The sequence below is a fragment of the Artemia franciscana genome, chromosome 10 (genome assembly GCF_032884065.1).
Source record: "Artemia franciscana chromosome 10, ASM3288406v1, whole genome shotgun sequence".
Taxonomy (NCBI): domain Eukaryota; kingdom Metazoa; phylum Arthropoda; class Branchiopoda; order Anostraca; family Artemiidae; genus Artemia; species Artemia franciscana.
In genome coordinates this window covers 18,582,837-18,609,700 of record NC_088872.1, presented here as the reverse complement: position 1 = coordinate 18,609,700, position 26,864 = coordinate 18,582,837, and the positions used below count along the sequence as shown (strand labels likewise).

Below are 26,864 nucleotides of genomic sequence, written 5' to 3'. Positions count from 1 at the left end.
TTGAAAACGTCTGTACACTTCCCAATAACCATTACTATATGTAAACACTGGTCAAAGTTTGTAACTTGCAGCCCCTCCCCCAGGGATTGTGGGGGAGTAAGTCATCCCCAAAGACATAGTTGTTACGGTTTTCGACTATGCTGAACAAAATGGCTATCTCAAAATTTTGATCCGTTGACTTTGGGGAAAAAATGAGCGTGGGAGGGGGCCTAGATGCCCTCCAATTTTTTTGGTCACTTAAAAAGGGCACTAGAACTTTTCGTTTCCGTTAGAATGAGCCCTCTTGCGACATTCTAGGACCACTTGGTCAATACGATGACCCGTGGGAAAAAACAACAAATAAACACGCACCCGTGATTTGTCTTCTGGCAAAAAATACAAAATTCCATATTTTTGTAGATAAGAGCTTGAAACTTCTACAGTAGGGTTCTCTGATACGCTGAATCTGATGGTGTCATTTTCGTTAAGATCCTACGACTTTTAGGGGGTGTATCCCCCTATTTTCCTAAATGAGGCAAATTTTCTCAGGCTCGTAACTTTTGATGGGTACGACTAAACTTGACGAAACTTATATATTTAAAATCAGCATTAAGATGCGATTCTTTTGATGTAGCTATTGATATCAAAATTCAATTTTTTAGAGTTCTGGTTACTATTGAGACGGGTCGCTCCTTACTACAGTTCGTTACCACGAACTGTTTGAAAAAAAAAAACAAACAAATGACCGTGGATTGTCAGTTAAATTGACATATAATGACATTTCTTCGTTAAGGTTTTGATAATTTTTCATTTATGAAAGTAAGGAGGGTGAAAGCATTTCAAACATATTTTGTTTTTGTATTGGATGTGTTTGGAAAAAATTATGGGTGTGGAACGGAGGGGGGGCGTTAGTTGCCCCCCAATCACTCGACTATTAAAGAGGGCACTAGCCCTTTCAATTTCCAATTCCTTCGGTGCGAATTCTCCTTCAATACGAAGTCCCCTGGTCTAAAACCAAAAAGCCAAACAACCAAAAAAAAAAAAAAAAATCCATTGTGCCCACATAGCTCTTTTCTTAGGCAGCATTATTGCGCTGCCTATGATAGGTACATCACCTAGGCAGGATTATTTAATGATTAAATCGAAACAGTTTTGAGCAATAAAACGATATTGAGCAGTCAGGAGAATAATTCCTCCATAAGGGGATTTGAAAATAGAAAATTTCTGCATTATTTACATTATTAATACAGATATAACAAGCTGACCAACAGACGTTAATTCCCAAAAACTTCAACAAAAACACATGAAGACCTAGACTCCTAAAAAAAATAGGATATTTTTTTGGGAAATATCCTAAAGAAAAGAAGAAAACAAAGAAATACAAAAAATAACTCAAATAATAATAAACACGTTACAAAAAATGTAATAAAAATAATAATAAATACAAATAATATATATAAACATTCCATAACACAAAAAAACAACAACAAAGAAACATAATACCTTCAAGATTAGGAAGTTGAGGAGGATCTGGCACTTCTCCTTGAGGATCAGCATCGTGTAACAGCCTAAGAAGCGTATCTGTCTTTTCTTCGTCAATGCCCACAGGCTGAATTTCCTCTTGAGTCAGTTGAACTTCCCCTTGCTCAACAGATGTAGTGCCAACTGTCGGTGTCTCTTCTTGTTCTTCATCAAGATTAGTTGTAACAAAATTAGCAGGGAACAAACCTTCACCGCGATGATTCGTACCTTTCCACCAGTTTGGATCACTGTCGTCAATTATGTTTACTGAAATATAACAGCAAAATAGGCTTAAAATATACAGGCCAGTGACGTTATACTACTATTTAATTTTTAAAGCCATTCTTGAAGAAAATAGGGTAAACTTTTTTTCCCTAGAAAAAAAAGGAGAAGGAAAACTTAAAAGTTGTGATGTGTTTTTAATATTTGAAAAGAAGCAGAGCAAACTTCATAAATAATAGATAAAGATAAATAAAGCTGAGTAATAGATAAAGATAAATAAAGCTGAATAACAAATAAATATAAATAATAGATAAAGCGGTAGATAGGTAAAGCTGGATCTCATCTATCAAATGATATTAGAATTGAATATTAAAGCTATAGGACTGCAGAAAAATATCACACACAGATGGTATGTAAGCCTAAATACACAATCGACAGAAGTAGGCATTTACGAAGAGTGGGATGGATCTTCACCCCATGTCTAAAGTTTGTCATTATAACTCACATCTTGCTTTCTATTTGACATATCACGCAAAAGTTTCCTGTGTTTTCAGATTTACCCCCCCCCAGAAATAAATTTCTTCATAAGTGACTTTACAGCAGATTAGAAATCCCATTGGGAACCGTTAGCAAGGGTTGGCCAAAACGTTCATGAAGCTTACTTGCTAAAATCTTCACTTTTAATTCCCACCTATGTAGTTCCAAATTCCTACATACAGAAAGACACAGTATTTGTCCTTCAGACGATTAGATTTATTTATATAACATTTTCTTCTATTTTTAAGCTGTTTCGGCACGGTGATCTTTAATAAATCAGCAAATTTACAAGAATTTTTTTCCAGTTAAATAAAATTTCATAGATTTATTGCAACTAGATAAAAAGTTAGGGTTATTTCAGAAGCAAAATGGAGTGTAATATACACGAAAATTTACTTACCCCTCATTTCCATCTTTCCGGGGCTAAACGAACCTTTCTAGGGAAGTCCTCGAGTGGCATAGAAAGAGGATATCAGAAAAATGTAAAAGAGACTGGAACTATATGGGAAGGAATAAGAAGTGAACCCTTCAATAGATTAGGATGGGACATAGGCATGTGCAGCTAGGTTGGCCCTAGGCAGTTTGGGGTCGCTATGAGTCCTTTGCACTTACTTTGATAAAAATACTTTTCCCTTTTAGATACTTGAATAAAGTTCTGAAGTGTCAATGTCATTTATTTTTTGTCTTGGTGAATATTTCTTTAGAATTTTAGAATAAAAATAATAAAATCACCTATTAGGGACATACACATAGCCCGAAATATAGCGAAAACGTACTGTCGCGTCTCAGTTATCAGAAGGGAACATAATTACCACTCATAAAAACTACTTTATATAGGAACTACTCACTTGGTACGCTATACACAACACAACTCGACCACAAAAGTTTTGTTTTACAAGCATATACAGACGTTCAAATCTTGGCATATCAGTGGTTGGTAAGGAAATCCCTCTGATGTTACTGACGCAACAAGCTGAAGAGTTGTCTAACCCTGCAGACATTTTCCAAGGATGTCTCCTCTTACCAACTCTGTTTTGACTATTCCTGAATGCTATGCCAGCACTTATCCTTAATGATACAAGTAGTTTTAATTCCCCAGACCGTTTCCACCCGTTTGAAAACACTGATGATGATATCAACTGTCTAAATGATAAAATAGAAAGGCCCCAGGGCAAGAATTATCGGCAAAACGGCTAGCACCTTTGAAATGAAGATAAACGGCAGCGACAACGGAAAACGGTCATGGATAAGGTCAACGGTCATGAATTAGTGCGCAGTGTCAAGCCACTAAACGACAAATGGTATTTAAACATTGAGAAATCAGCTAGTGAGGATTTTTGCGCTTCTCTGCATGAAAATATGACTGGTACTGCTAATAAAGTGCTTTCTAAGCGTTTTATGGAATAATAAGAGGTGTACCAACCGGAGTGGACACTGATATACTCTCTATTCAAATCGCATAAAAAATGCAAAGAGACTTGGCTCATCTCTGTCCGTAAAACTCGAGTCCGAAGACTCTTATTCTCACCCAACTTTTTTAAAGGAAGGAGTGAAGCTTGGCTACGAATCCTTTCGGGGTCTACCAATACAAAGAACTGCCAAAATGCTGTTTTAAATGTTGCTTCCCCGACCACTTTCAACACGCTTGTCCGGTTGATAGTCCCAAATGTGGCCGTTGTGCTGGAACACACATTTCTACGAACCATTAATCATGCATTGCACCCCAAGATGTGCTAATTGCGATAAAAATCACCCATCTAACAGCTTAGTTTCTCTTGTTACGCAAGAGAGTCAAAAAAAGGACCCTAATCCACATCAATGACTTTTCAGTTTTTGTGATATCCTACAATATTAATGGAACTATGGACAAAGACTTTTTCATTCATGAATTATGCAGCCAATACGATCTAGTTTGTTCGCAAGAGCATTTTTTCACTTCGGCTAGCCTTAATTTTCAGCATCGAAGTCGAAATCACATAGCATTTTCGACCTCCACTAGGGTAACTGGTGGTCGTCCATCAGTGGGTCTGGCATGCATCGTTAAGCGTTATACACATTTTCCCACCCCTATCCTTTATCATGATGATGAATTCTTCTTAGCAGTCCGTGTTGGATCAACTATTCTGATCTACTCATATTTTCCGCATGATAATAGATCTAATCGCTCAATTACAATTTTTGCGAAGGCTTTTGGTTCTCTGAGAAAATCAATTAAAGGCTTAGTCTCTCAATCTCTAAATTACATAGTGATCGGTGATCTGAATACAAATATCTATACTGACTGTATTGGAAAGGATTATGTTCTTGATTGTCTCCCGCTATACCGCATTATTCTTAAATCTCTACCTTTCACCTATATCCATCACTCTGGAAGTACTACTGACGTTGACGATGTTGTGTGCTCTTCATCTATTTATTCTTCAATTGTAACTGTCCATGATGATGATCATGATATTGACCACCTACCACTATCTGTGATTTTTTCGCTTCACTGTGTTCCAACAGTTTTGAAGTTCAAACAGAAATCAAAATGGTTTTCAAAGTATAATTGAAAAAAAAAAAAAAAAAAAACAACAAACAAACAAACAGATATCTCGTTATATATATCAACGCTTACATCCCTTCTATCTCTTATACGTATACCTTATCATTTATTGCAGTTTAAATATGTCGGGTCTGACATAGTTTCTGAGTTAAATTTATATTATAAAGAAATAGAATCTTGTTTGAAAGAAACTGAGTGTATAGCTGTTCCGTTAGAACGCATCCGTATTGGTACTCAAAAATCAATCTGGTCAGCAGATCCCAATTTAAAGACTGTGAAAAATAAAGCTGAATTCTGGCATCAAGTTTGGAACGATTGTGGCAGCCCACGATCAGGGTGTGCGGATTTAAAACAAACAAGAGCTAAGAGCTCATATGGCACTTGTGACGAGGCAAGAACAGCTAGGAGCCAAGAGCTCATATAGTATGAGCTCTGACAAAATTCTAAGAATCAATTGATTGATTTAAAAGGAAAATCAGAGGCTTAATGCCGGTCAGGATTTAAAATAAGAGCTCTGAGTCACGATGTCCTTCTAAATATCAAAATTCATTGAGATCCGATCACCCACTCGTAAGTTATAAATACCTAATTTTTCATCTCCCTTTAGCCCCCCCCCCAGATGGCCGAATCTCGGAAAACGACTTTATCAAGTCAATTTGTGCAGCTCCCTGACACGCCAACCAGTTTTCATCGTCCTAGCATATCCAGAAGGATCAAACTCGCCAAATCACTGAACCCCTCCCCCCAACTCCCCCAAAGAGAGCGAATCCGGTACGGTTAAGTCAATCACGTATCAAGGACATTTGCTTATTCTATTCACCAAGCTTCATCCCGACTCCACCACTCCAAGTGTTTTCCAAGATCCGATCACCTATTCGTAAGATAAAAATACCCCAATTTTCACGTTTTCCAAGAATTCCAGTTTACCCCTCCAACTCCCCCCAATGTCAAAGGATCTGGTCGGAATTTAAAATTAGAGCTTTAAAGCACAAGATCCTTGTAAATATCAAATTTCATTAAGATCTGGTCACCCTTTCGTAAGTTACAAATACCTCATTTTTCCAAATTACCCCCCCCCCCAAACTCCACCAAAGAGAGCAGATCCGGTCCGGTTATATCAATTACGTATCTTAGACCGGTTTTTATTCTTCCCATCCAGTTTCATCCTGATCTCTCCGCTTTAAGTATTTTCTAAGATTTCCGGTCCCCCCCAACTACTCCCCCCAAAAAAAAGACGCTGGATCCGGTTGAGATTTAAACTAAGAGATCTAAGTTACGAGGTCCTTCTAAATATGAAGTTTCATGAAGATCCGACCACCCCACCGTACGTTAATTATACGTCATTTTTTCTAATTTTTCAGAATTAACCCCCCCCCCCTAGTGCGGATCCGTTCCAATTATGTAAATTACGTATCTAAGACTTCTGCTTATTTTTTCCACCAAGTTTCATCCCGATCCCTCCAATCTAAGCGTTTTCCATGATTTTAGGTACCCCCACCCCAAACTCCCCCCAATGTCACCAGATCCGGTCAGGATTTAAAACAAGAGCTTTGAGACACGATATCCTTCTAAATATCAAATTTCATTGAGATCCGATCACCCGTTCGTAAGTTAAAAATACCTCATTTTTTTCTAATTTTTCAGAATTGCCACCCCCCCCCAACTACCCCAAAGAGAGTGGATCCGTTCAGGTTATGTCAATCATGTATCTAAGACTTGTGCTTATTTTTCCCACTAAGTTTCATCCCGATCCCTCTACAATAAGTTTTTTCTAAGATTTTAGGTTTCCCCCTCCCAACTCCCCCCTAATGTCACCGGATCCGGTCGGGATTTGAAATAACAGCTCTGAGACACGATATTCTTCCAAACATCAAATTTCATTAAGATCTGATCAACCGTTCGTAAGTTAAAAATACTTCATTTTTTCTATTGTTTCCGAATTAACGGGCCCCAACACCCCCCCCCCCCCCCCGATGGTCAAATCGGGAAAACGACTATTTCTTATTTAATCTGGTCCGGTCCCTGATCGTCCTAGCTTGCCTGGAAGTGCTTAAAGTAGCAAAACCGGGACCGACAAACAGACCGACAGAATTTGCGATTGCTATATGTCACTTGGTTAATACCAAGTGCCATAAAAACTAAAGCGGTTTACAAGAGGTATCTTAGGTCGGTAAGGTACCGTAATATGGATTTCCCCGTGAATCACCGTGAATGGCGTAGTGTTTAATTCTGAAAGGCTTGAAAATGATTATTCTTGCAGTGATGCCGTACCACACTCTATCTGGCAAAGGCATTATTCTTCAATTTTTGGCAAAATATCTAGCAAAGTCTATGCCGTGTATTCTCGTCTCATTGCACCTTTTTTTCTATCCGTATTTTACAGCGAGAATTCCCATTACATGCTCTGCTGCATATAGTGGTATTAAGAATTTAAAATATGATTCTAGCCACATAGATGGGATATCTAAAGTTCATCTTTCGCAAAGTTGCCCTGCAATTCCTTGCATTTACAGTTACTTTTTCAGATGTGTATATGCACATCCAGTGCTGCAGAGAGCTTCCTGTGTGGCATTAAAAGTTCAATATTAAAACAGGGAAAATCTCCTACTGATAGTTCTTCATACCGGCACATTGCTGTTTCTTTTAATATAAGTAAATTACTTAAATATATAATTCTTCCCCATCTAATTAATAGGACTAATGAAGGAGAGAACCACGTTGTTGGCCTGGAGTGGGTTGTCAGCATCCTTATCGTATTTTAGCATCTCTTCTTCTGGATAATAATTCTAAGAGTAAAGGAATTTCTATTTGTGCCTTAGATCTTTCCAAAGCATTTGACAGTGTAACCCATTCCCAGCTTTTTGTATTCCCTTCATATTCCGGGTGTTAATTTTTCAGTTGTTCTGCTTCTGCAGTCTTGGTATTCTAACTCTTTCCTTAGTTTGAAATCTTCTCCAACTACTACTATTAAAGTTAAAAGAGGCGTAAGACAAAGTGGCGTTTTGTTACCTACACTTTTAAAAATTTGTATTTCTGGCGAGCTTGCAAAAACATCCTCTACGTATTTATCTGATTTCTCAGATATTTCTTATCTGGCTTATGCTGATGATTTGCTCCTAAGTAGTCGGACTAGGACTGGTCTCTCCAAAATGGTATCTTTTGTTTCCAATGCTTTTTCTGGGATTGACCTTTCGTTAAATAAAGAGAAGTGTAATTTTTTATCTTTCGCTTCAACTTCTTCATCTCCTCTTAATTGTGACACTTTCTCTATTCCGTCTGTTGATTCTTTGCGGCGGTTGGGCATAAGCCTTACTATTAATCTTTCCAGTTTTCGTCAGCGTACTGTTTACGACATTTTTAAAAGCATGCAATTTGGATATGGGGAAATTGTTCCAAATCAAGGGAAATATAATAGATGGGCATTGGCAAAACTCTACTCTACATACAGCAATCAATCGGTCCTGTATGCGGCAGGGATTTACACCATCCTGAACGATTGATTTAAAAAGGAACCGGAGTAGTTATTTCAGGTACTGTAAGTTTCTCCTAGTCATTCCTCCTTGGACGCATAACCGGATTCTAATTGGTAAATATGGTGTACCTGATATAGCACTAAAGTTGAAAAAGCTACATAGGAAGCTCCAGGCACTGCTCTTGATGGGCTTTCTCCAGATAATCATCTTGTAAAAAATTTTCTATAGTTATCATTCGTTGGTTGAGTTTTTCTTTTTTAGTGAATTTCATTTCTTGTTTGTATTTAATCTTGTTTTTTTCTCTATAATTCGTTTTTTTGTGTGTGTGTTTATTTTAATGTAAAAAAAAACCTATAGTAATTATTTTTTGTTTTGTATGTTTTGCATTTTTGCGTGTATTTCAGTATTTTTACTCTACATTTTAATTCTTTTAAAGTGTTTTTGTAGGTAAGAAACAAATTATTATTATTATTGAAACCAATATAATGAAAATAGCTCAGTACGTAGAAAGGGGTCCGCGTCAAAGTAAAATATATATACAGGTTAAGGGAATCGAGTGGGTCGATCAGTTCGTTGGCTTAGGAAGAGAGCTGACTCCCACAAATGATTCTTCAGAAGATATCTAATACACCTGACTCTTGATTCTGCAAGTTTGAAGCAACTTCAACTTCATTTGGAAAAACCAACCATCATCAATTAATTTGAAGATACTACTTATCATTCTTTAGTAATTCTGGTATCTAGAAGGAAGAATTGATACATTTCACCCAAAAGAACAACGAACTGAAAGGAAAACAACTTCCGACCACCCCCTCGCAGCACTGTTAAGAACTGCGAGAAACAGGGATACATTCCCTAATTACTGTCATGATGACGCCCCAGGAGAAGCCCAGACTCAGCCAACCAAACCAGTTGGGAGCAAGGAGAAGAGAGTTCCGTTAACTTCAAAAAAAAAAAAAAATACCAATTTCACCAGCCAAAAAAGTAAGCTCGTTGTCTTCAGCCGCTTCAAAGTCGTACAAAGCTCTGGCTTGTTTTTTCACAATTGGCTGAGCCGCCTGGGTCTCAGAGGACAACATACTAGTCAAAGGGTATAGTGATGAACTGGTGGTTGAAATACCCCGCGTGCTTGAAGACTTTTGGGACTCTTTCAATGATAGCTCAATAGCTAAAATATAAAATAGATGTCTGGCTTAAAATTGAGCTAGCAACGTAACAAATAATACCAACACAAACTTACAAAACACAAACAAAGAAACATAAAATAACAAAGTAACATAAAATTAACAGTAAAATAAGTAATTAACAGTAACATTAACAAAGAAACATAAAAAATAACAAAAAAACAAACATAAAATTAAAAAAACACTAACAAAGAATCATAAAAAATATTAGTACATCGTTTTTTTACATATCAAAGCCCAGGCAAGCAAAAATAGACAGTATAATCTAGTTAAAGCACCAAGGCCGGTGAAAGTAAAATCTAATTGTTCGAATTAGTTCCAAGAAAATTTACACAACCAAATGTAGCTTAAAAAATAAGGACCAGAATCTTCTATTGGGATCCATAGTCTTGTTAAATTAAGAACCAAGTGATGATCTTATTAAAATGTTAAAGCAAAAGGTCGGTGAAAATGAAATCTAATTGTTCGAATTAGATCAAAAGAAACTTATACAACTAAATATAGTTTGAAAATTAGGGTCAGAACCTTCTGCTGGGACGATGAAAGAAGTTCTAGAAACTAAAACGCCCCTTTCGTTTTTTTAGTAACAATTTTAGACGGTTCTAGCAACAATTTAAAACAATTCCAAAAAAATTCTTCCAAGAAATAGCTATTCCTTTCTATGGAGGTAAACATACGAGTGTAATCTTCCATTTAAGATTTTAAAAATGGATTTTTACACTACCTAAAAAGTAGCACAAAAAAAGACAGGAGATTACTATTAACAATGTTGTGCCTCAAGAACTTTTGATCTTTTTACTTGCTTAAAATAAAAAAGGACGTCAAAATAAAAAACTGCCTATTCCCCTCGCTCCATCTTAGACTCATACCAGAAAACCGCGATTTGTCTTTTGGTTGTTTAAATATGAAGATTACGTATATAGAGCATATAGGAATAAGTTAAATTTGATTGTTAGATATGCACAGAGAACATATTATAAAGATAAGTTAATTTTAGAAACAATGTAGAATTTAAACGGTTTCTCGTTGATTTCCCGAGACTTTCAGGATTGAATATCACTATATATAATATGAAAAAAAACTTCGTTTTCTTAAAGAGTTAAAGGCTGCGTCCCAAAGTCGAACCTTAAAACATACAGGAATTAGGAGAGGCAGTTGGGGGGCTGCCGCCCCCAAAAAACCCCCCGCTTTTAAAGACTCTTTTGTACAGGTTTTTGTTGTGGGGGGACTTCCTCTTGTCCTCTTGTGTTTAACATTTTTCGAAGTTATTCCATTATTCATTCAATTCAATTTTTTGTTAATTAAAAGAGGGCCTTTCCGAAGCCAAGAGTGGGGGCGGCAGCCGCCCACAACAAAAAGCTGTACAAAAGAGTCTTTAAAAGCGGGGGGTTTGGGGGGAGGCAGCCCCCCAACTGCCTCTCCTAATTCCTGTACGTTTTAAGGTTCAACTTTGGGACGCAGCCTCTTTAACTCTTTAAGAAAACGAAGTTTTTTTCATATTATTTCTGTACGTTTTTCTACAATCCATGGTGGATGTAATTTAATAATAATTTTCCATGTTTATTTTCTCGCTATCTGTATCGGTTTAGTAAAATATTTTGTTACATAATTTTTAATTAAATTTGAGTATAAAGAATTTAGTGAGTATTCCCCTAAGTCCCTGTTCAAAGAAATATTATTATTTATTTTGTGATTAATTTCGATTGATTCTCGAACCACCTGTTTTATTCCCAAATCATTACTGATGAGTGAAGAGTTTTCAAAAAGTATCATATGGGACGGATTATTCAATATATGCCAACCTAAAGCAGAATCAAAGGAGTTGTTGGAACTATTTGAAATTAAGGCCTTGTCTATGTCATTTTTATACTGTTGTAACCGTTTGTCTAGATTCTGATGGGTCCTGCCGACATAGTATTTTCCGTAATCACAAGGTATTTGATAGACCCCTCTTTGGCGAGTAACTGGGGTCTTATCTTTACCCGAATTTAAGAAATTGATGATTTTAAAATTATTAGTAAAAACTACGTACAGATTATTTTTTGTGCAAATATTTTTTTAATTTTGTTGTGATCTTTGGGATATACGGAAGATAGACAATATTTGAGGGCGTATCAGTAGCCTCACATTGTGAAGTATCTTCTTCGATTTTACAAGAATGTCTTTATTCTACGGTTAATTATTTTATTGACAAAATGGGGTATTCATTACCAAAAAGAATATCTCTGATAAAGTTTATTTCTGCATTTATATATGAATTGGAGCAAATATTCAGGGCACGATCAATGAGGGAAGTTACAACTGCTCTTTTAACTTGTGGGGGGGGGGTGATTTGAATTAAAGTGAAGTTATCTATTGTTTTGTGTTGGCTTTCGATATAAAGTAAAATCCAGTTTATCAGCATTACGAATAATTAATACATCTAAAAACGGTAGTTTATTTTCAATTTCAACTTCTAGGGTGAACTGCAAATTTCGGTTATAAGTGTTAAGATGATCTAAGAAGCCCCGAAGCTGAGCTTCCCCATAATTCCAAAGTGTATTTATAATAGTACTGAACCAACTACAAAAAGGCCTTTGAGACAGGCTGCTAAACAAGCAAGATTAGCTTTAAGAAATTGCATCTAATCATTTTATTCTCCTTAGTTTGAATGAGCTTATATTCTCATTTCGTTCTTTTCGCCAGTCCTGGTTGAACTTCGTTGAAGTAAGGATGGTAGGGCTATTTATTTTTTATTTTAAAAAAGTGTTTTTAATTATTCAGTTTTAATCCTCACAATTTGATGCAAGTTCATATATATATATATATATATATATATATATATATATATATATATATATATATATATATATATATATATATATATATATAGTTTCTCTCTTATTCTTGTATTGTGCTGAAGACGGCCCTTGGACATAGGGCCGAAATATCTACAGAAATAATTTCCACTGTCTTGAAAAAATTTTCCCTATTGTCTGTACTTTGTATTTGTTTATTATGGAAAGGCAGTGTGATCTTCGTCGCTATTTTCGTCTAGCTTATGGGGAGCAGTTGACCTATGATATCTTTTATTTTATTAGTCTAGGTTAAAAAACATGCTAATATTATCATTCAACGAAAATTTTTAGAATCCTGTAGAAATGAAAACCTTATTCCCAAGTCTTTAAGATGTAAATTACATTTAAATACCTGGAAAGAAGCGCAATTTGCCCATACACTACAGTTAAAAACCTTAGTCCATATTATTAAGGAAAAAAACAGAAACGACATATTATTTCTTCAGAGAGAAAATCATTGGAAACTTTTTTGCTGGAAAACCTGTCCACCATTGATTTTGCTCAAGTTGTTAGATTAGAAAGGAATTCGTTTAACCCCTATTTTCGCTTGTCCAAGGAACGCCTCTATAAAAAATTGGAAGGCTTACGAAATGAATCTTCGATGAGAAACCGTATTTATTCTCCAAGATTCACTCCTGGACCTGCTATCGTTAACCTCTCTTCTAAAACATTGGAACCCCAGGAAATCGAAACACTAGAAAAAGGTCCAAAATTCTCTTTTCTACCGAAACAGGCTCCTGTGGCAGATATAGTTTCCTCTCTAGAGTCCGCTTTGCATAAACACTATCCTTCTGTCTCTAACCCGGATGAAGTTAGATCTGGTCTTATAAATATCCTCTATAACAGCCAAAAAAAGTTAAAGCCTCCTACCAATTCCACGCCAGAAAATTTGCATGACATAAAAATACTTTATAATCTCCGAAAAGATCCTTCTATTATAATAACTAAAGCAGACAAAAGCAATTCACTTGTTGTCATGAATACGACAGACTATGACAATAAAATTCTTTCGCATTTAAATGACACAATTACATATAAAACAATAACTCATGATCCTACTGATCAGTTCACTAATAATATTATAAATGAATTAAAGCAGCTAAAACAAAATGGTAAAATCACCCCACAACTATAAAATAAATTTTTTCGCCGTGGTAGTTCCTGTCCTAAACTCTACGGTTTACCAAAAATACATAAACAGGTGATTTTTTATAATTGCACAATAATTATAGCTTACACATTTTACATGCAGTCTTGCTCTACTTTAACCCCAACCCTCCTAATATAGAAATATGTTGCTGAAGTTACATGTTTCCCATTGATTCTGTCAATCTATCCCTCAACCTTAATTCCCTGTTAATAGAAGCAACTGTGACAAAGCAAGAATGGGAAAAAGGTAACAGGTGACAGAACAAATTGGAACTATATAATTTGGGCTATTTATTTGCACATTAGACAGGTTGGAGGTAACTTATAGTATAGAGATGCATGCTTTTCCCTTTGGTATGTAGGCTAAGTAGAAGGTCACTTGTACCTGATGCTGTCCCTGTTGTTTTTAGTTGGATGGGAACAATGCAAAGAAAGTTCCCTTTGAAAATTAAAGGTGAGATTGCCCAAAAGTGAGATTGAATTTGTCAAAGCTTGGAGGTTTGCCCCTTCAGTCTGTTTATAGGAAACAGATTCATAATTGAAGCTTTGTTCATTTCAATCTTAAGAGTGACCTATATTTGTGACAATTCATTAAATGGTTGTAAAGGGATACTTTTGTTTATTCATTTGTCTTGTTTGTTTTCTACAAGACTTTTTTTAATCTTTAAACTGATATACATTCCTTACAAATTATTGATTCATATCAGAGGTCCATTTGCAAGTTCTTCACCTACTTTGTAATCCCTGTTCTCACAATTGCATTTAAAACTAATAAAGTTAGGAAACATAGTACTCCTATCTATATAAAGAAAATCGATGGATATAAGTAGGTTTTATTGCATCAAGCCCTAGGGCCATGGCAATTAAAAACAAAATAAAGGAGATTAACTTTAAAATACTAGGATATTTTTATTATTATTATATATATATATATATATATATATATATATATATATATATATATATATATATATATATATATATATATATATATATATATATATATATATATATATATATATATATATATATATATATATATATATATATATATATATATATATATATATATATATATATATATATATATATATATATATATATATATATATATATATATATATATATATATATATATATATATATATATATATATATATATATATATATATATATATATATATATATATATGCATTAGGAACATAACTAAATATCCCAAAATTTTATAGCCAAGTGTTTTCTTGTTTTGGCTAGGATTTAAATGAAATCTCTCAAGGAGATAAATAGTTTAGTGTACTAAAAAAAAATTTATACCAAAAAAAAAAATTTAATCTGTTGACAAAACAAAACAACGCTAACATGTCGGAAATCAAACCCTTATGACTCAATATAATACCCTCAGCCCATCTTGTGCCATAAGTTTTGGCATAGCTACAATTATTTCCCAAAGTGCATACCTAGAAAGCTGTGAAAAGAATTTTCATCCTTGAGATATAGTTACTAGACCTTATAACCTTATTATTTAATAACAATCCCTCCGTTATAAAACGTTAACATTTTAAGCTTTAGACTATATTAAGCCATCTATAGTTGGATTTTAACTAAATTCCAATTTGAACCATAAAATAAAATTTTGATAATAAAATAGGCTAATAAATTTCAGCTGGCAGGAACACCAATGACAGTTTAATGGTTAACCCTTCTCTTACTCCTCCATAATAAATTAGTAATTTTGAGCTTTAGGCCATAATAAACAAATAATTTATTTCACACTTTTATCTGATATTTTTAGAAAAAAAAACTAAAAAAAATTGCTACTTTTAACTAAAATACAAAATTATTAAGTAGTATACCACTAATGGCAATTACCAATGTTCTACCTCATATTTTTTTTATTTATTATTTCATTGAACAGTTAAATAATTTTCTTTAAACAATTGCTAATGCCTATTCAGCTCGCCCTAAGCCCTCTTGTATTAGCGAGGAATGAACGTCTTTTGAGCGTTTTATTAGCGAGGAATAGGTCTTGAATTAACCCCATACCAGGCCTAAAACAAAAAATTTCAAGAAAGTCACTAATAAATTATTAGTAAGTCTCAAGCTGGTTCTTTAATTTGTTGACAGTATACCTATTAAGATATCGAATGCTACACCTTTAAAATATTATTGTTTTGTTTTCTAATTTTTTCTTGATTTTTCGAAAAGACGGTCACATCCTTTCTCAGCTTTAATTGATATTTGTAAATTAACTATTTTTAAACTATAAGGTTATTAGCCCTTTAGATTAATCTATAATGAGCAGGCCTATCATAGGGCTCATTATTCACGTAAATCATAATCTGTGTTCACAGCTTTTACACGTAAGATCGCATTAAAACATGTACTTATGCTCGGCAATTCAAATGGTATTTAATCAATCTCATTGTTACGTAATTCATTTTTTACCATATTTATCCAAAGTTATATATAAGAAATGATGATCTTAACATTTTTACGACCATGTGTATACATGCCTATACACAAGACGTCGTAAAATATGGAATAATATTCAAACATGAAAATTGAATTCTAACTAGTCACAACGCATGGAAAATATTTATGAAGCTCGACTCTAAACCATTCGAAACGTTGTTCCCACAAGTTATATGACTGGAGAAAAATACATACGACCTGAAAGAATCAATTTTCCAATTCCTAAGATCGGACAAGGGGGTACAAGCAAGCGAAAGCTCCCATAAGGAAAAAAAGATACACCATCCCTTGCTTATCCCAAATTCAAAACGAAGAGAATAGTTGATGATTTCGATGCAAAAATGGCCGAAATTGATAAAGCTATAGGACTCGGAAAAGCCATAGAAAAAAGAAAAAAGATCAATTAATGAAAACCAAGATACCAATAAACAGACCCAAGATATAATTAAACCAATTAAGACCCAACTTAGATAAAGAAAACTTTATGATGGACAATATGCATTATTAAACGAATTGCCCACAGTGTGGAATTTCTTCAAAGAACAATGGAATAAGCCAAAATCAGCTAACACGGCTGAGAAGAAACCAATACAAGAAAAGATAAATTTCTCTGAAATAAAGACAACAGAAGTTGAAACGAAAGATGTAAAAGACATTCCCCTAAGCAAACAAGAAACCGCTCCAACTGAAACCCAAACAACTAAAATTGTATCTGACCTTGTAACACGAACAAATAAAATACCAGAAACAATAAGGGGTATAGAAAACATAGAAGTAACATCAAATTCTACTAATGGTACTAGCAAACCGAAATACAAGTTCAAGTGTCAATACTTCTGTAAAATAATAAACGTCACAACAGAAACAACAAAACCCAACACAACCTCCCGTATTCCATATCTTGTTACTAAAAATATTATCGAGGCAACTACTAACAAAGTACTGGAAGCCTCAAAATGTAATATGAAACAACAACCGTCCGGCAATCCAATACTCAAAACGAAGAAACAACGGCCGAAACTGAATATACCCCAATTACAGAAGTGTAAGAAACCTTCCCCACGTCGATCCCCACGACTACTGACCCACAACCAATAGAATTAGACACCTCAATATCAGAAATTACTACAGAAACTATCCCTAGCGTATTGATACCAAATAACAACGATGAAATTTTAATAACAGTAAGGCAACCATACAGATCCACTAGTTGGATATGGACTTCTACAAAGAGAGGAAGAATACAAGTTAGATGGCAAATCTCTTTTGTCGACACCAACTACGGTAGAACTCAATGTATGGATGGAGACAAATATGCCACGCCGATAATCACTGGAGGGAATGTTGGACTATAGACGGTAAAAAAACTTGCGCACGACTGGCCATGGTTGACGAACCAACTAAGAATGAATTAGAACCCCTCCCAGAATTAACAATTGAAAATGCTCTTAAAATATCAACTCATCAGGTATTCCTTATATTATATAGACAAATGTTGGAAGCGTTATTTGAACTATTCAATACAGAAATACAAAAGCTTAAACAAAGCACAACGCGTATATTTGAAGTATTTTTCCAAAGAAGTAAGTATAAAAGATCGACAAGTTTAATCCCAATAGTTGGGGAACTTCCTTCTCGCCAGTTCGGTTTGTCCACTGAAGAAGATTTAAATATCTTAAGAGATAATGTTAAGAGGCTAAACACAGCCATGAATAAAACACTACATGTACAAAAAATACAAGCAAGTATCGACAACTATCAAAAAGATAAAATTGAGGCCATATCCAAAAAAATCTCAAGAACGGTCAACACAATGAATTATTTAAAAAATGAAGTAGATAGAGTAATCTCTGATTCCAGCCTAACAATGGTATCACTCGACATTGTTATTATCTCATTGTTGAACTTAGCTACTAATGTCAGTAAATTTGAATTCGCATTATTTGAATTAACAGGAGGATCCCTTTCTTACGACTTAGTAGATCCCTCGGACCTAAAGAACATTCTAAACGAGATAAAAAACTCACTTAACACTTGGTGTCCATTTGTCAGTAGAACCAGAAGAAGCTAACTTGTTTTTATATTATACCAAACTAAAGGTGCATATCACCGAAATTAATGAACAGCTCTTTGCAGTAGTCACAATTCCATTAATTAATCAACAATCCATATATGACCTATACAAAATATCTACTTTCCCCATTCACATAAAAGAGACAAACTCCTTCATGAGCATCATCCCAGAAGCAGAATATATGTTAATAGATCAAGACAGGAGAAAATACGCACTAGCAAATTCCCAAGAATTAAAGGAATGTGTGTCATTTAAAAATTTGGTCTGCCAACTAACATTACCTATATATAACGTAAAAATAGGATCACGCATGCTAGATCTGTTCCTGAAGGAATCACAGCAACAAAATATTCCCGACTCTTGTGAAGCCCCAATAGGAAGCACCAAAGAGAAACTTTCATTACTTTACGTAAAGATTTATGGTTATTTACAGTACCTAAAAAGACGGTAGAAAACCCTATCCTGCTACAACAATACAGAAAAAATTGACCTCAGTTATCGAACCGAAATATTGTTATAGGACGTTGGAACTATTACAATCAAACAAGGTTGCAGACTTGTAACTAAAGAAACAACTGTGCAAACACCTCTAATCACAACCAGCACTAACGTCATGAGCCCAAAAATAATAAACTTTCAAGGAATAAACTTGTCTTTCACAATTTTAAACATAAACAACAAGGAATCTAAAACATCCATATGGCCAAAAATAGAAAAGATTAAAGGTACTAAAAGAACTAAAAGACTAAAGAAACTAAAAGAATAAAGTTTAAGTTGAAACACAAGGAATACTATGAGTCTGCATACCTGAAGCAGTTCTGCCAAGGCATGAAGTCCTCCCAAATGAGCAATGGCACTTCGATGCTCCTCTTCGAAGTTGAATTTCAACAAAGAAGCAGCTACTCCTCCAGGATGATTCTGCATATCAGCTATAAAAACAAGCTCGTTACAGTGTGATACATGCACGATATCACGCATTTTCGGACATCTATTAGTTAACGATTCAAACAGTGCATTCAGATAATATAAAAGTAGCAGAATTAACTGGAATATCAAAAGAACTCTAAAGTTATTTCACATTATTATTTTATGGCATAGCAAGACAAGTCACACCCAAATACAAGGCCTTTGACTGCCTGATCGCCCTGTCCCTCTTGCAGCAAAAGGAGTAGGCAACTTCATAATTATATCATCGAAATCAGTTTCAGCAGAATCAGGCCATTCTGGGAAGATGAACTTTTCACTTGATTTGCGGAGGTAGCTTATTTTAGCTAATCTGCCACTCACTTCTTCAATCTCACTAACATAGTGTTGCAATCTTTGATGTTTAAAATTTGATGTTTTTGATGTTTTGATGTTCAAAAATTTGATGTTTATCAGAGTTTTTTTTCGCCATAAGCCTCACAAGCACAAATTTCCAGGAGAAAATTCTTCGTCAGTCTGAAGTTCACTAACACTTCCAATGTCTCCCTGATGGCATGTTTGAATGGTGCATAAACCGAAACATCAAGGGGGTGAATGCGATGAGAGCAATGGAGAGGAAAGGTCAGAAGATCAATGCCATTATCTTATGCTCAAGGAAACTACTTCAATTGAAATATATCTTTCATGATTGTCGAACAAGAGCAAAACAGGATTCTCTTTGCTAGGTTTAACTTCTTTCTGGAAGTGCTACAATGAACAAACGAAATTTTCCGAGGTCATCCATCCACTGTGATGGGCTAAGCCAATGCATCCTGGTGGTCCATCTTGATACATTCTCTCAGGAGCCTTGACTCTTGGAAAAACAAACACTGATGGAATAGTCTGACCACTTACAGACACAAAGCACAGCATTGTGGTATTTTCCCCTCTTTCTGCCGACACGGTCTGTGCCACCTGTTTTGCCCCCTTTTTAGCAATCACCTTTGGAGCCTGAAAAACTGTGGGTACTCCTGTTTCATCGCAGTTCCAAATCCTACCAGGACGAAATTGTAACTTGCTATACAGTCCTTGAAGATTACAAAAGAAGGCACCAATTACAGTGGCATTGAAGCCGGCAGCACAAGCCTGGCTTGTATTTTCTGGTTTTCTAATGGACAAAGTGGCATTACGCTTCATAAATACTTTAAACCAGTCAAATCCTGCTCCTTCATTCAGCTCCCAGCTTGGTGGGAATTTGAGCTTCAGAGTTGTTGCCCATTGGTAGGCTAACTTTCTCGTTGCATTTGGATTTAGTCCGTGTTTCAATATTGAGCAGTTTTCGAGGTATATTGCAAGATCTCTCTCTTGTTTGGGAGTAAAAACGAACTTGGAACTCTCCCGAACACTATCATTATCATTGTTTGCACTTGGGCTACCCTTCTCAAGATCTTGTATTCTACTCTTGTAGCGTTTCACGGCATCCACAAGGGTAGACTTCTTCAAAGAAAATTCTTCCCTGGCTGATCAGAAAGATGAATTCTCATTTAAGACTTGTCTCACAGCACGCTTCAATAATTCTGGATCTGGGGGGCCACCCCCTTTTCGAATATAGGTGCTAACCATCTGTAAAATCAAATTCTAAAATGTCAAGCACGGAGAGAGAAATGTCCCAAAGTTTTGTGAGCTGATTTTCTTTGAGAAAACATACTTCAAAAATAGTTCTTTGCCTGGGTGTCTGGATTGATGAATAATAGATTTTAATATATATTTTGTTGTGGGATTCTCGTGCTGGGGTGACCTCCTCTGCTAACTTGTATCTTGTATGTTTTTTTATGACAAGATGTTGTGTTTTTTCTATGCATTTATACTGTCCCAGCCTTACGAGCTCTACTCTCTGTTGGGGCATAATATTGTTTTTGTTTTTTGAAAGTTGAATTTAATAAGTTCTTATTCCTAGTCTATAATAAAATTGAAATATTTGGTAGTTTCCTAGCCCTAGCTACTTCAATTCCAGACTCGGAGATACTTCCATCAGCAAAGGGTGAAACCGGACACCACGAAATGTGTCCGGAGTCGCCCCCAAAAAACTGTCCGGAGTCACCCCTTATTGACGCCATTTTGAAAATTTACCTTTTTTTGGAAACCGCCAGACATTTCTTGATGAAAATTACGAGGAAAATACCGGAAATATACCTCTTATGATCCATCTAACTTACGAACCACTAGCTAAAATAGCTTGGAAAATATTTGACGAGGACTATGGTGTCAAAATTTCCAGAGAGTATATAAAAACTTCTTTACCTCTTATCTCAGTTGTCTTTGGCATCAAATATTCAAAACTTCTGCCTAATGTGCGCTACGTGAATGGCATCTAGCAGCGATTTTCTGAATGTATTAGTTCAAAGACTTTGGACGGGAGGTCCAACGGACGGTTTCGCCCCCGTACGGTTTCGCCCCCCTCTCCCCTACCCTAAAAATGAGGAAAAGTCAGAAATTCACACTTTCATACAAAAGAATAATAGCTCCATATGCAGTTGGACATTTTTTATGGCACTTGATATTTAAAAGTGACATATAGCGATCGCAAATTTTGTCAGTCTGTCTGTCCCGGTTTTGCTAGTTTAGGCATTTCCAGATAAGCTAGGGCGATAAAATTTGGCAGGCGTATCAGGGACCAGACCAGATTAAATTAGAAATAGTCGTTTCTTCAATTCGACCATCTGGGGCGAGTGGGGGAACGGATAATTCGGCAAAATTAGAAAAAATTAGGTATTTTTAACTTACGAACAGGTGATCGGATCTTAACGACATTTGATATTTAGAAGGATATCGTGTCTCAGAGCTCTTATTTTAAATCCCAACCAAAGTCGGTGAAATTGGGGGGAGTTGGAGGGGGAAACCTAAAATCTTGGAAAACGCTTAAGAGTGGAGGGATCTGGATGAAATTTGGTGGGAAAAATAAGCACAAGTCCTAGATAAGCGATAAACATAACCGGAACGGATCCGCTCTCTTTGGGGGAGTTGGTAGGGAGGGTTAATTCTGAACAATTAGAAAAAATGAGGTATTTTTAACTTACAAAGGAGTGATCGGATCTAAATAAAATTCCATGTTTAAAAGAATCTCGTAACTCAGATCTCTTATTTTGAATCCCGACAGTATCCAGTGTCATTGGGTTTTTTTTTGAGGGGGGGACGGGAAATCTTGGAAAACACTTAGAGTGGCCAGATTGGGATGAAACTTGGTGGGAAGGATAAACACAAGTCCTAGATACGTGATTCACATAACCGGACTGAATTCGCTCTCTGTGGGGGAGTTAAGGGGGTCCAGTGCTTTGGCGAGTTCTATGCTACCGTACGCGCTAGGACGATGGAAATTGCTAGGCGTGTCATGGATCTGCAGAAATTGATTTGATAAAGTCGTTTTCCCCGATTCGACCATCTGGGGGACTGGAGGGAGAGGAAAAATTAGAAAAAATGAGGCATTTTATCTTACGAGTGGGTGATCGGATCTTTATGAATTCTGATATTTAGAAGGACCTCGTGTCTCATAGCTCTTATTTTAAATCCCCACCGGCATTAAACCTCTGATGTTCCTTTTAAATCAATCTATTGATTCTTAGAATTTAGCCAAAGCTCATACAATATGAGATCTTGGCTTTTCCGACCTCGTCACAAGTGCCATATGAGCTCTTAGCTCTTGTTGGTAGTAGCAGGCGCCGAAAAAAGACAAATAAATATGAATGGATGAAAAAATCACCGAAGAATAAGCCTTTTAAATCGAGTTTGGGGGGAGGCGTTAATTAGGGAAAACTTAAAAAAATTGAGGTATTTTTAACTCAAGAACGGGGGAGCGGATCTAAATGAAATTTGATATTTAGAAAGAACTCATGTCTCACAGGTCTTGTTTTAAATCCTTACCAGATCTGGTGACTTAGCGGAAAGTTGGAGGGCGAAACCGGAAATCTTGGAAAACGCTTAGAGTGGAGAGATCGGGATGAAACTTGGTGGGTAGAATAAGCAAATGTCGTAGATATGTGATTGACGTAACTGGACTGGATCCGCTCTCTTTGGAGGAGTTAGGGGGGTCCAGTGCTTTGGCGAGTTCGGTGCTGCCAGACGCGCTAGGACGATGAAAATTGGTAGGCGTGTCAGGGACCTGCAGAAATTGACTTGATAAAGTCGTTTGTCAAATAAAATTTAAAAAAAAATAAAAAATGAGGTATTTTTAACTTACGAGTGGGTAATCGGATCTAACTGAATTCTGATATTTAGAAGAACCACGTGTCTCAGAGCTCTTATTTTAAATCCCGACCGGCATTAGGCCTCTGATGTTCCTTTTAAATCAATCTATTGATTCTTAGAATTTTTCTAGAGCTCATACCATATGAGCTCTTGGCTCTTCCGACCACGTCGTAAGTGCCATATGAGCTCTTACTTCTTGTTGGTAGTAGAAGGCGCCAAAAAAAAGAAAAATATATATGAATGGATGAAAAAATCAGCAAAGAATAAGCTAAAAACACATGGGACCGGCTTAAGAAGGTGTAGCTTGCCGTTGAAGCTGTACTTTTGGTTGTCTTTGGGAACCAATAGATCCATTAATTTTTTAATTTTCATGGCCGAAAAGCATTACAAAATTTAAGACATTAATTTTGCTTATTTATTTTCACTATTCAGCATGGCAACGCTGACGAAAATGTAATAAAGCCCTAAAAAGTTTATAATTTAGAAACAACCAAAAGAAAAATCCTTAGCTATCACTATTATCAAGTATAAATAAACTTGAGGTAGGCCCAAGGGGTTAAAAAATGGGGTTTTGACTTCATTGGTACTTCAAGCAACGAACAAGAAAATCCATCACTAAATCAGCAAACTTGAAAACAGCATTAAAAGAGAGCATAATATATTTGCCACAGGTAATATCTTCAAATCCAATTCGGTCGGAAAACGAAGTCATATTCTTCTACAATAGTTTACAGCAGGGTTTTTCAAACCAGAGCACAGAACCATGAAAGAAACCTATGAATAATTTATCATTTAATATCTTCCTTTGAGACGAAATCAAAGAAATTAAAAATATAGTTGAGTAAATAAGCGTCTAAAGATAAATTCGGTAGTAAAACTTACATGCAAGCCTACTCTGTCATCTGTTATATTGTTACTGGACATACTAGCCCATAAACCGTTGGCTTCAAGCCAGTTTGGATCAAGTAGATAAGGGAAACTCATCTTTTCTTCGGGCGGGGCAAACTGTGGATGTGCAGCAATGGCATCTGGCACTCCTTTGTCCGGAATGTCTTCAAGAAACTAAAAACACAAGGATTTACTATTTCCATATCTCTCTCTCCCTGTAGAAAGAAGGGAAACATAGTATTTTAGGGAGGGCGGGGGATTGGTAAATACCAAAAAATTTATGTAGTTTAAAACTTTCAAAATTGTATCATGGGCGCATTTCGTGCCGATCTTAGGGAAAGGTAATTTCCCTTTTCTTATGGGGGAGTTTCTTTGTTAGGGGATGAAAAATACCTGGTACACCTGAAAATTAATGCGCTGTAAAACCTTCCTAAATTGCGCCGCGGGTGTCTTTAGCGCTGAACTTTGGGAGAGCTGAAAGTCCACTATTCTTCTACATTATTTGCAGTAATAACTAGGTTAGTCCGTTAGCTGTACAGATACAATAAAACATGTTTTAAATTAAATACAGTAGTGGCTTATTCCAATATTGCAGCTCAACTCCACTTTTAATCCCGTTTCAGTCCGATTCTTGTTAGACTGGTTTTGCTTCTGTCTTTAAATGAGTCAAGCTGTAAAATAATAACAATAAAGAGAGAAAAATATGCATGATCAAATTATTTGTGATGCACGTAAATTCTGTCTACTAATCTTAAAATTCACATTATTTTTCACAACCTTCATAATAAATTTACTGAGAGAATAATTATCATTTAAGAATAAACGACGCTTCTTGACTACTATGGTCCCTGCGTCGGCCCTGCAGTGCATTCCTGCAGCGTGATTCGATCTCTGGGTCCCGTATTACCAAGCTAAGGTCAAATCCACTACAGCGCCACAACAGGAAACTGAGAGAATAATAACATCTGTCATTCTCACATTCAAAAAGCTAATTAATGCTTTCATAAAATCTTATTTATATTAATAGCGTCTAAAGATATCTAACTGAGGCGATTAAATAAATCAATGCTGCAGATTCATGATTGCTGCAACAGTGAAATAGCTTTTTTCACATTAAACTGTCAAAAGCTTACCGTAATGGTACTTAAATGTAAGCAAGCTTGATTTAAGTCTGTAGTTTTTCTTTTTCTTTTCAATTACAATCTTTTTCAATTTCTTTTGGGAAACTAAAAATTTCTTTTTCCTGATATCTGACAATTTTTTTTGCAGTCCTTGGAGTGGCAATCCTTCGGCTGGATATCCGGGAACCGATGGCTCAAAATTCATTAATTAAAAAAAAATTGGTTTAGATTCACAGATTCACACCATATATCAATATGACTTCATATTGATTTCAATAAAATTGAAGAAGCTGTATAATCAAAATTACAATTTACAGAAACACAAATATTATGGAAGTATTAATAAGGATCTTATGACCGTGGAGGTCTAAATGGCATCGCGCCAAACGTGACAAACTAAAATGAGTAAAAAAAAAATAAACTAAAACTCCCACGGTGTCTTGTGAGTTTAAAATTTGTTGTAAAAAAGCAGAACATAAAGAACAAAGTTCAAATGATACTGCTGCACTTATATACGGTTGAGGATTAGAGGCGTGTTTTAGCTTCGTTTGATACTTTGCGACGCTTGAACTTTAATTTGATTTAAATTTTTGAGTGAAGAGGCATAAAATGAAGTGGAAAGCTAGACTTCCAGATACATCGTGAAATTAGAAAGAGGGAAACAATATTAAAAGAGTACCAATTTGCATTTAACAAAAATATTTTACACATAAAACGTTAAACAAGCAGATAGTTCCCACAAATTTAAGGTTTGGCTGTAGAACCGTGATTCCCAACGAGGTGCGCAGGCCCCACCGGTGGAGCATGCAATATTTCAATGGGTTATAAGGAAGACGCACACCCTTCGGCAGACTATACTTTAACGTCCTAATTCTGAAAAAAAAAATGTTCATGTGACTCACGTCACGTTCATTTGCACTTATAGAGCAAACAAGATACATAACAGTATTACAATGACGACATGCCTTGCCTAAAAGGTACTGTATTCAGACAATATTTTTCATTAGCATAAACGTTCATCTGCATTTATAGAGCAAACAAGATACGTAACAGCATTGCAATGACGACATGCCTTGCCTAAAATTTATTGTATTCAGACAATATTTTTCATTAGCATAAACGTTCATTTGTATTTATAGAGGAAACAAGATACATAACAGTATTGCAATGACGACATGCCTTGCCTAAAAGGTATTATATTCAGACAATATCTGTCATTAGCATAAAATATGTCTAGAAGTAAAAACCCCCTAAAAGCATACCAAGCTAATGGCCTTTTAAGCTTCCTTCAGATGAAAAAACATGAAATTTTGTAAAATAAAATTTAAATAAGGATTTCTGAAATTCCAAAGTATGGCGTTTCCCAAAATTGGATGGGAGCCACTGCTCTATAAGCAGTAAGCCTATAAACATAAAACCTAAGTTAAAAATAAAAAAATAAATACGTAGTTCCTTCTGGATCATTTGTGGTGCATACAGTATCCATATATGTTTCGTGGGAATATATCCATCAGACGGGTTCCCTTCCACGTCAGCCCTGTGGCAACTGGGATCAAACCCCAGGCCCTGTATTGCCAAGGAAAGATCAATCCCCTGCACTACCACACATTCAAGTTGAGATACTGACTCATAAATGCGCAAAGGCTTAAATAGGGAGAGAGAGGGGTCTAGAGAGGAACCCTCATCAAGATAGATTTAAAAACCCTTTCGGAAAGG

The 26,864-nt window shown here is 35.6% G+C and overlaps 1 protein-coding gene across 4 annotated transcripts in view; it reads right to left on the bottom strand.

The window, feature by feature from the left end:
• The window catches only part of LOC136031870 (signal transducing adapter molecule 1-like), a 59,504-nt gene that overhangs the window by 10,294 nt on the left and 22,346 nt on the right, over positions 1–26,864 (bottom strand). For 3 of the 4 annotated variants that reach the window (XM_065711804.1, XM_065711805.1, XM_065711806.1), the window contains exons 3-6: positions 24,022–24,201; positions 18,802–18,923; positions 9,242–9,445; positions 1,483–1,767 (exon numbers count right to left, since the gene is read on the bottom strand). In XM_065711804.1, the coding sequence (XP_065567876.1) occupies positions 1,483–1,767; positions 9,242–9,356 (400 nt within the window). In that variant the 5' untranslated portion in view covers positions 9,357–9,445; positions 18,802–18,923; positions 24,022–24,201. The remainder of the gene's footprint in view (positions 1–1,482; positions 1,768–9,241; positions 9,446–18,801; positions 18,924–24,021; positions 24,202–26,864) is intronic. The other variant, XM_065711807.1, reaches the window with a different exon arrangement.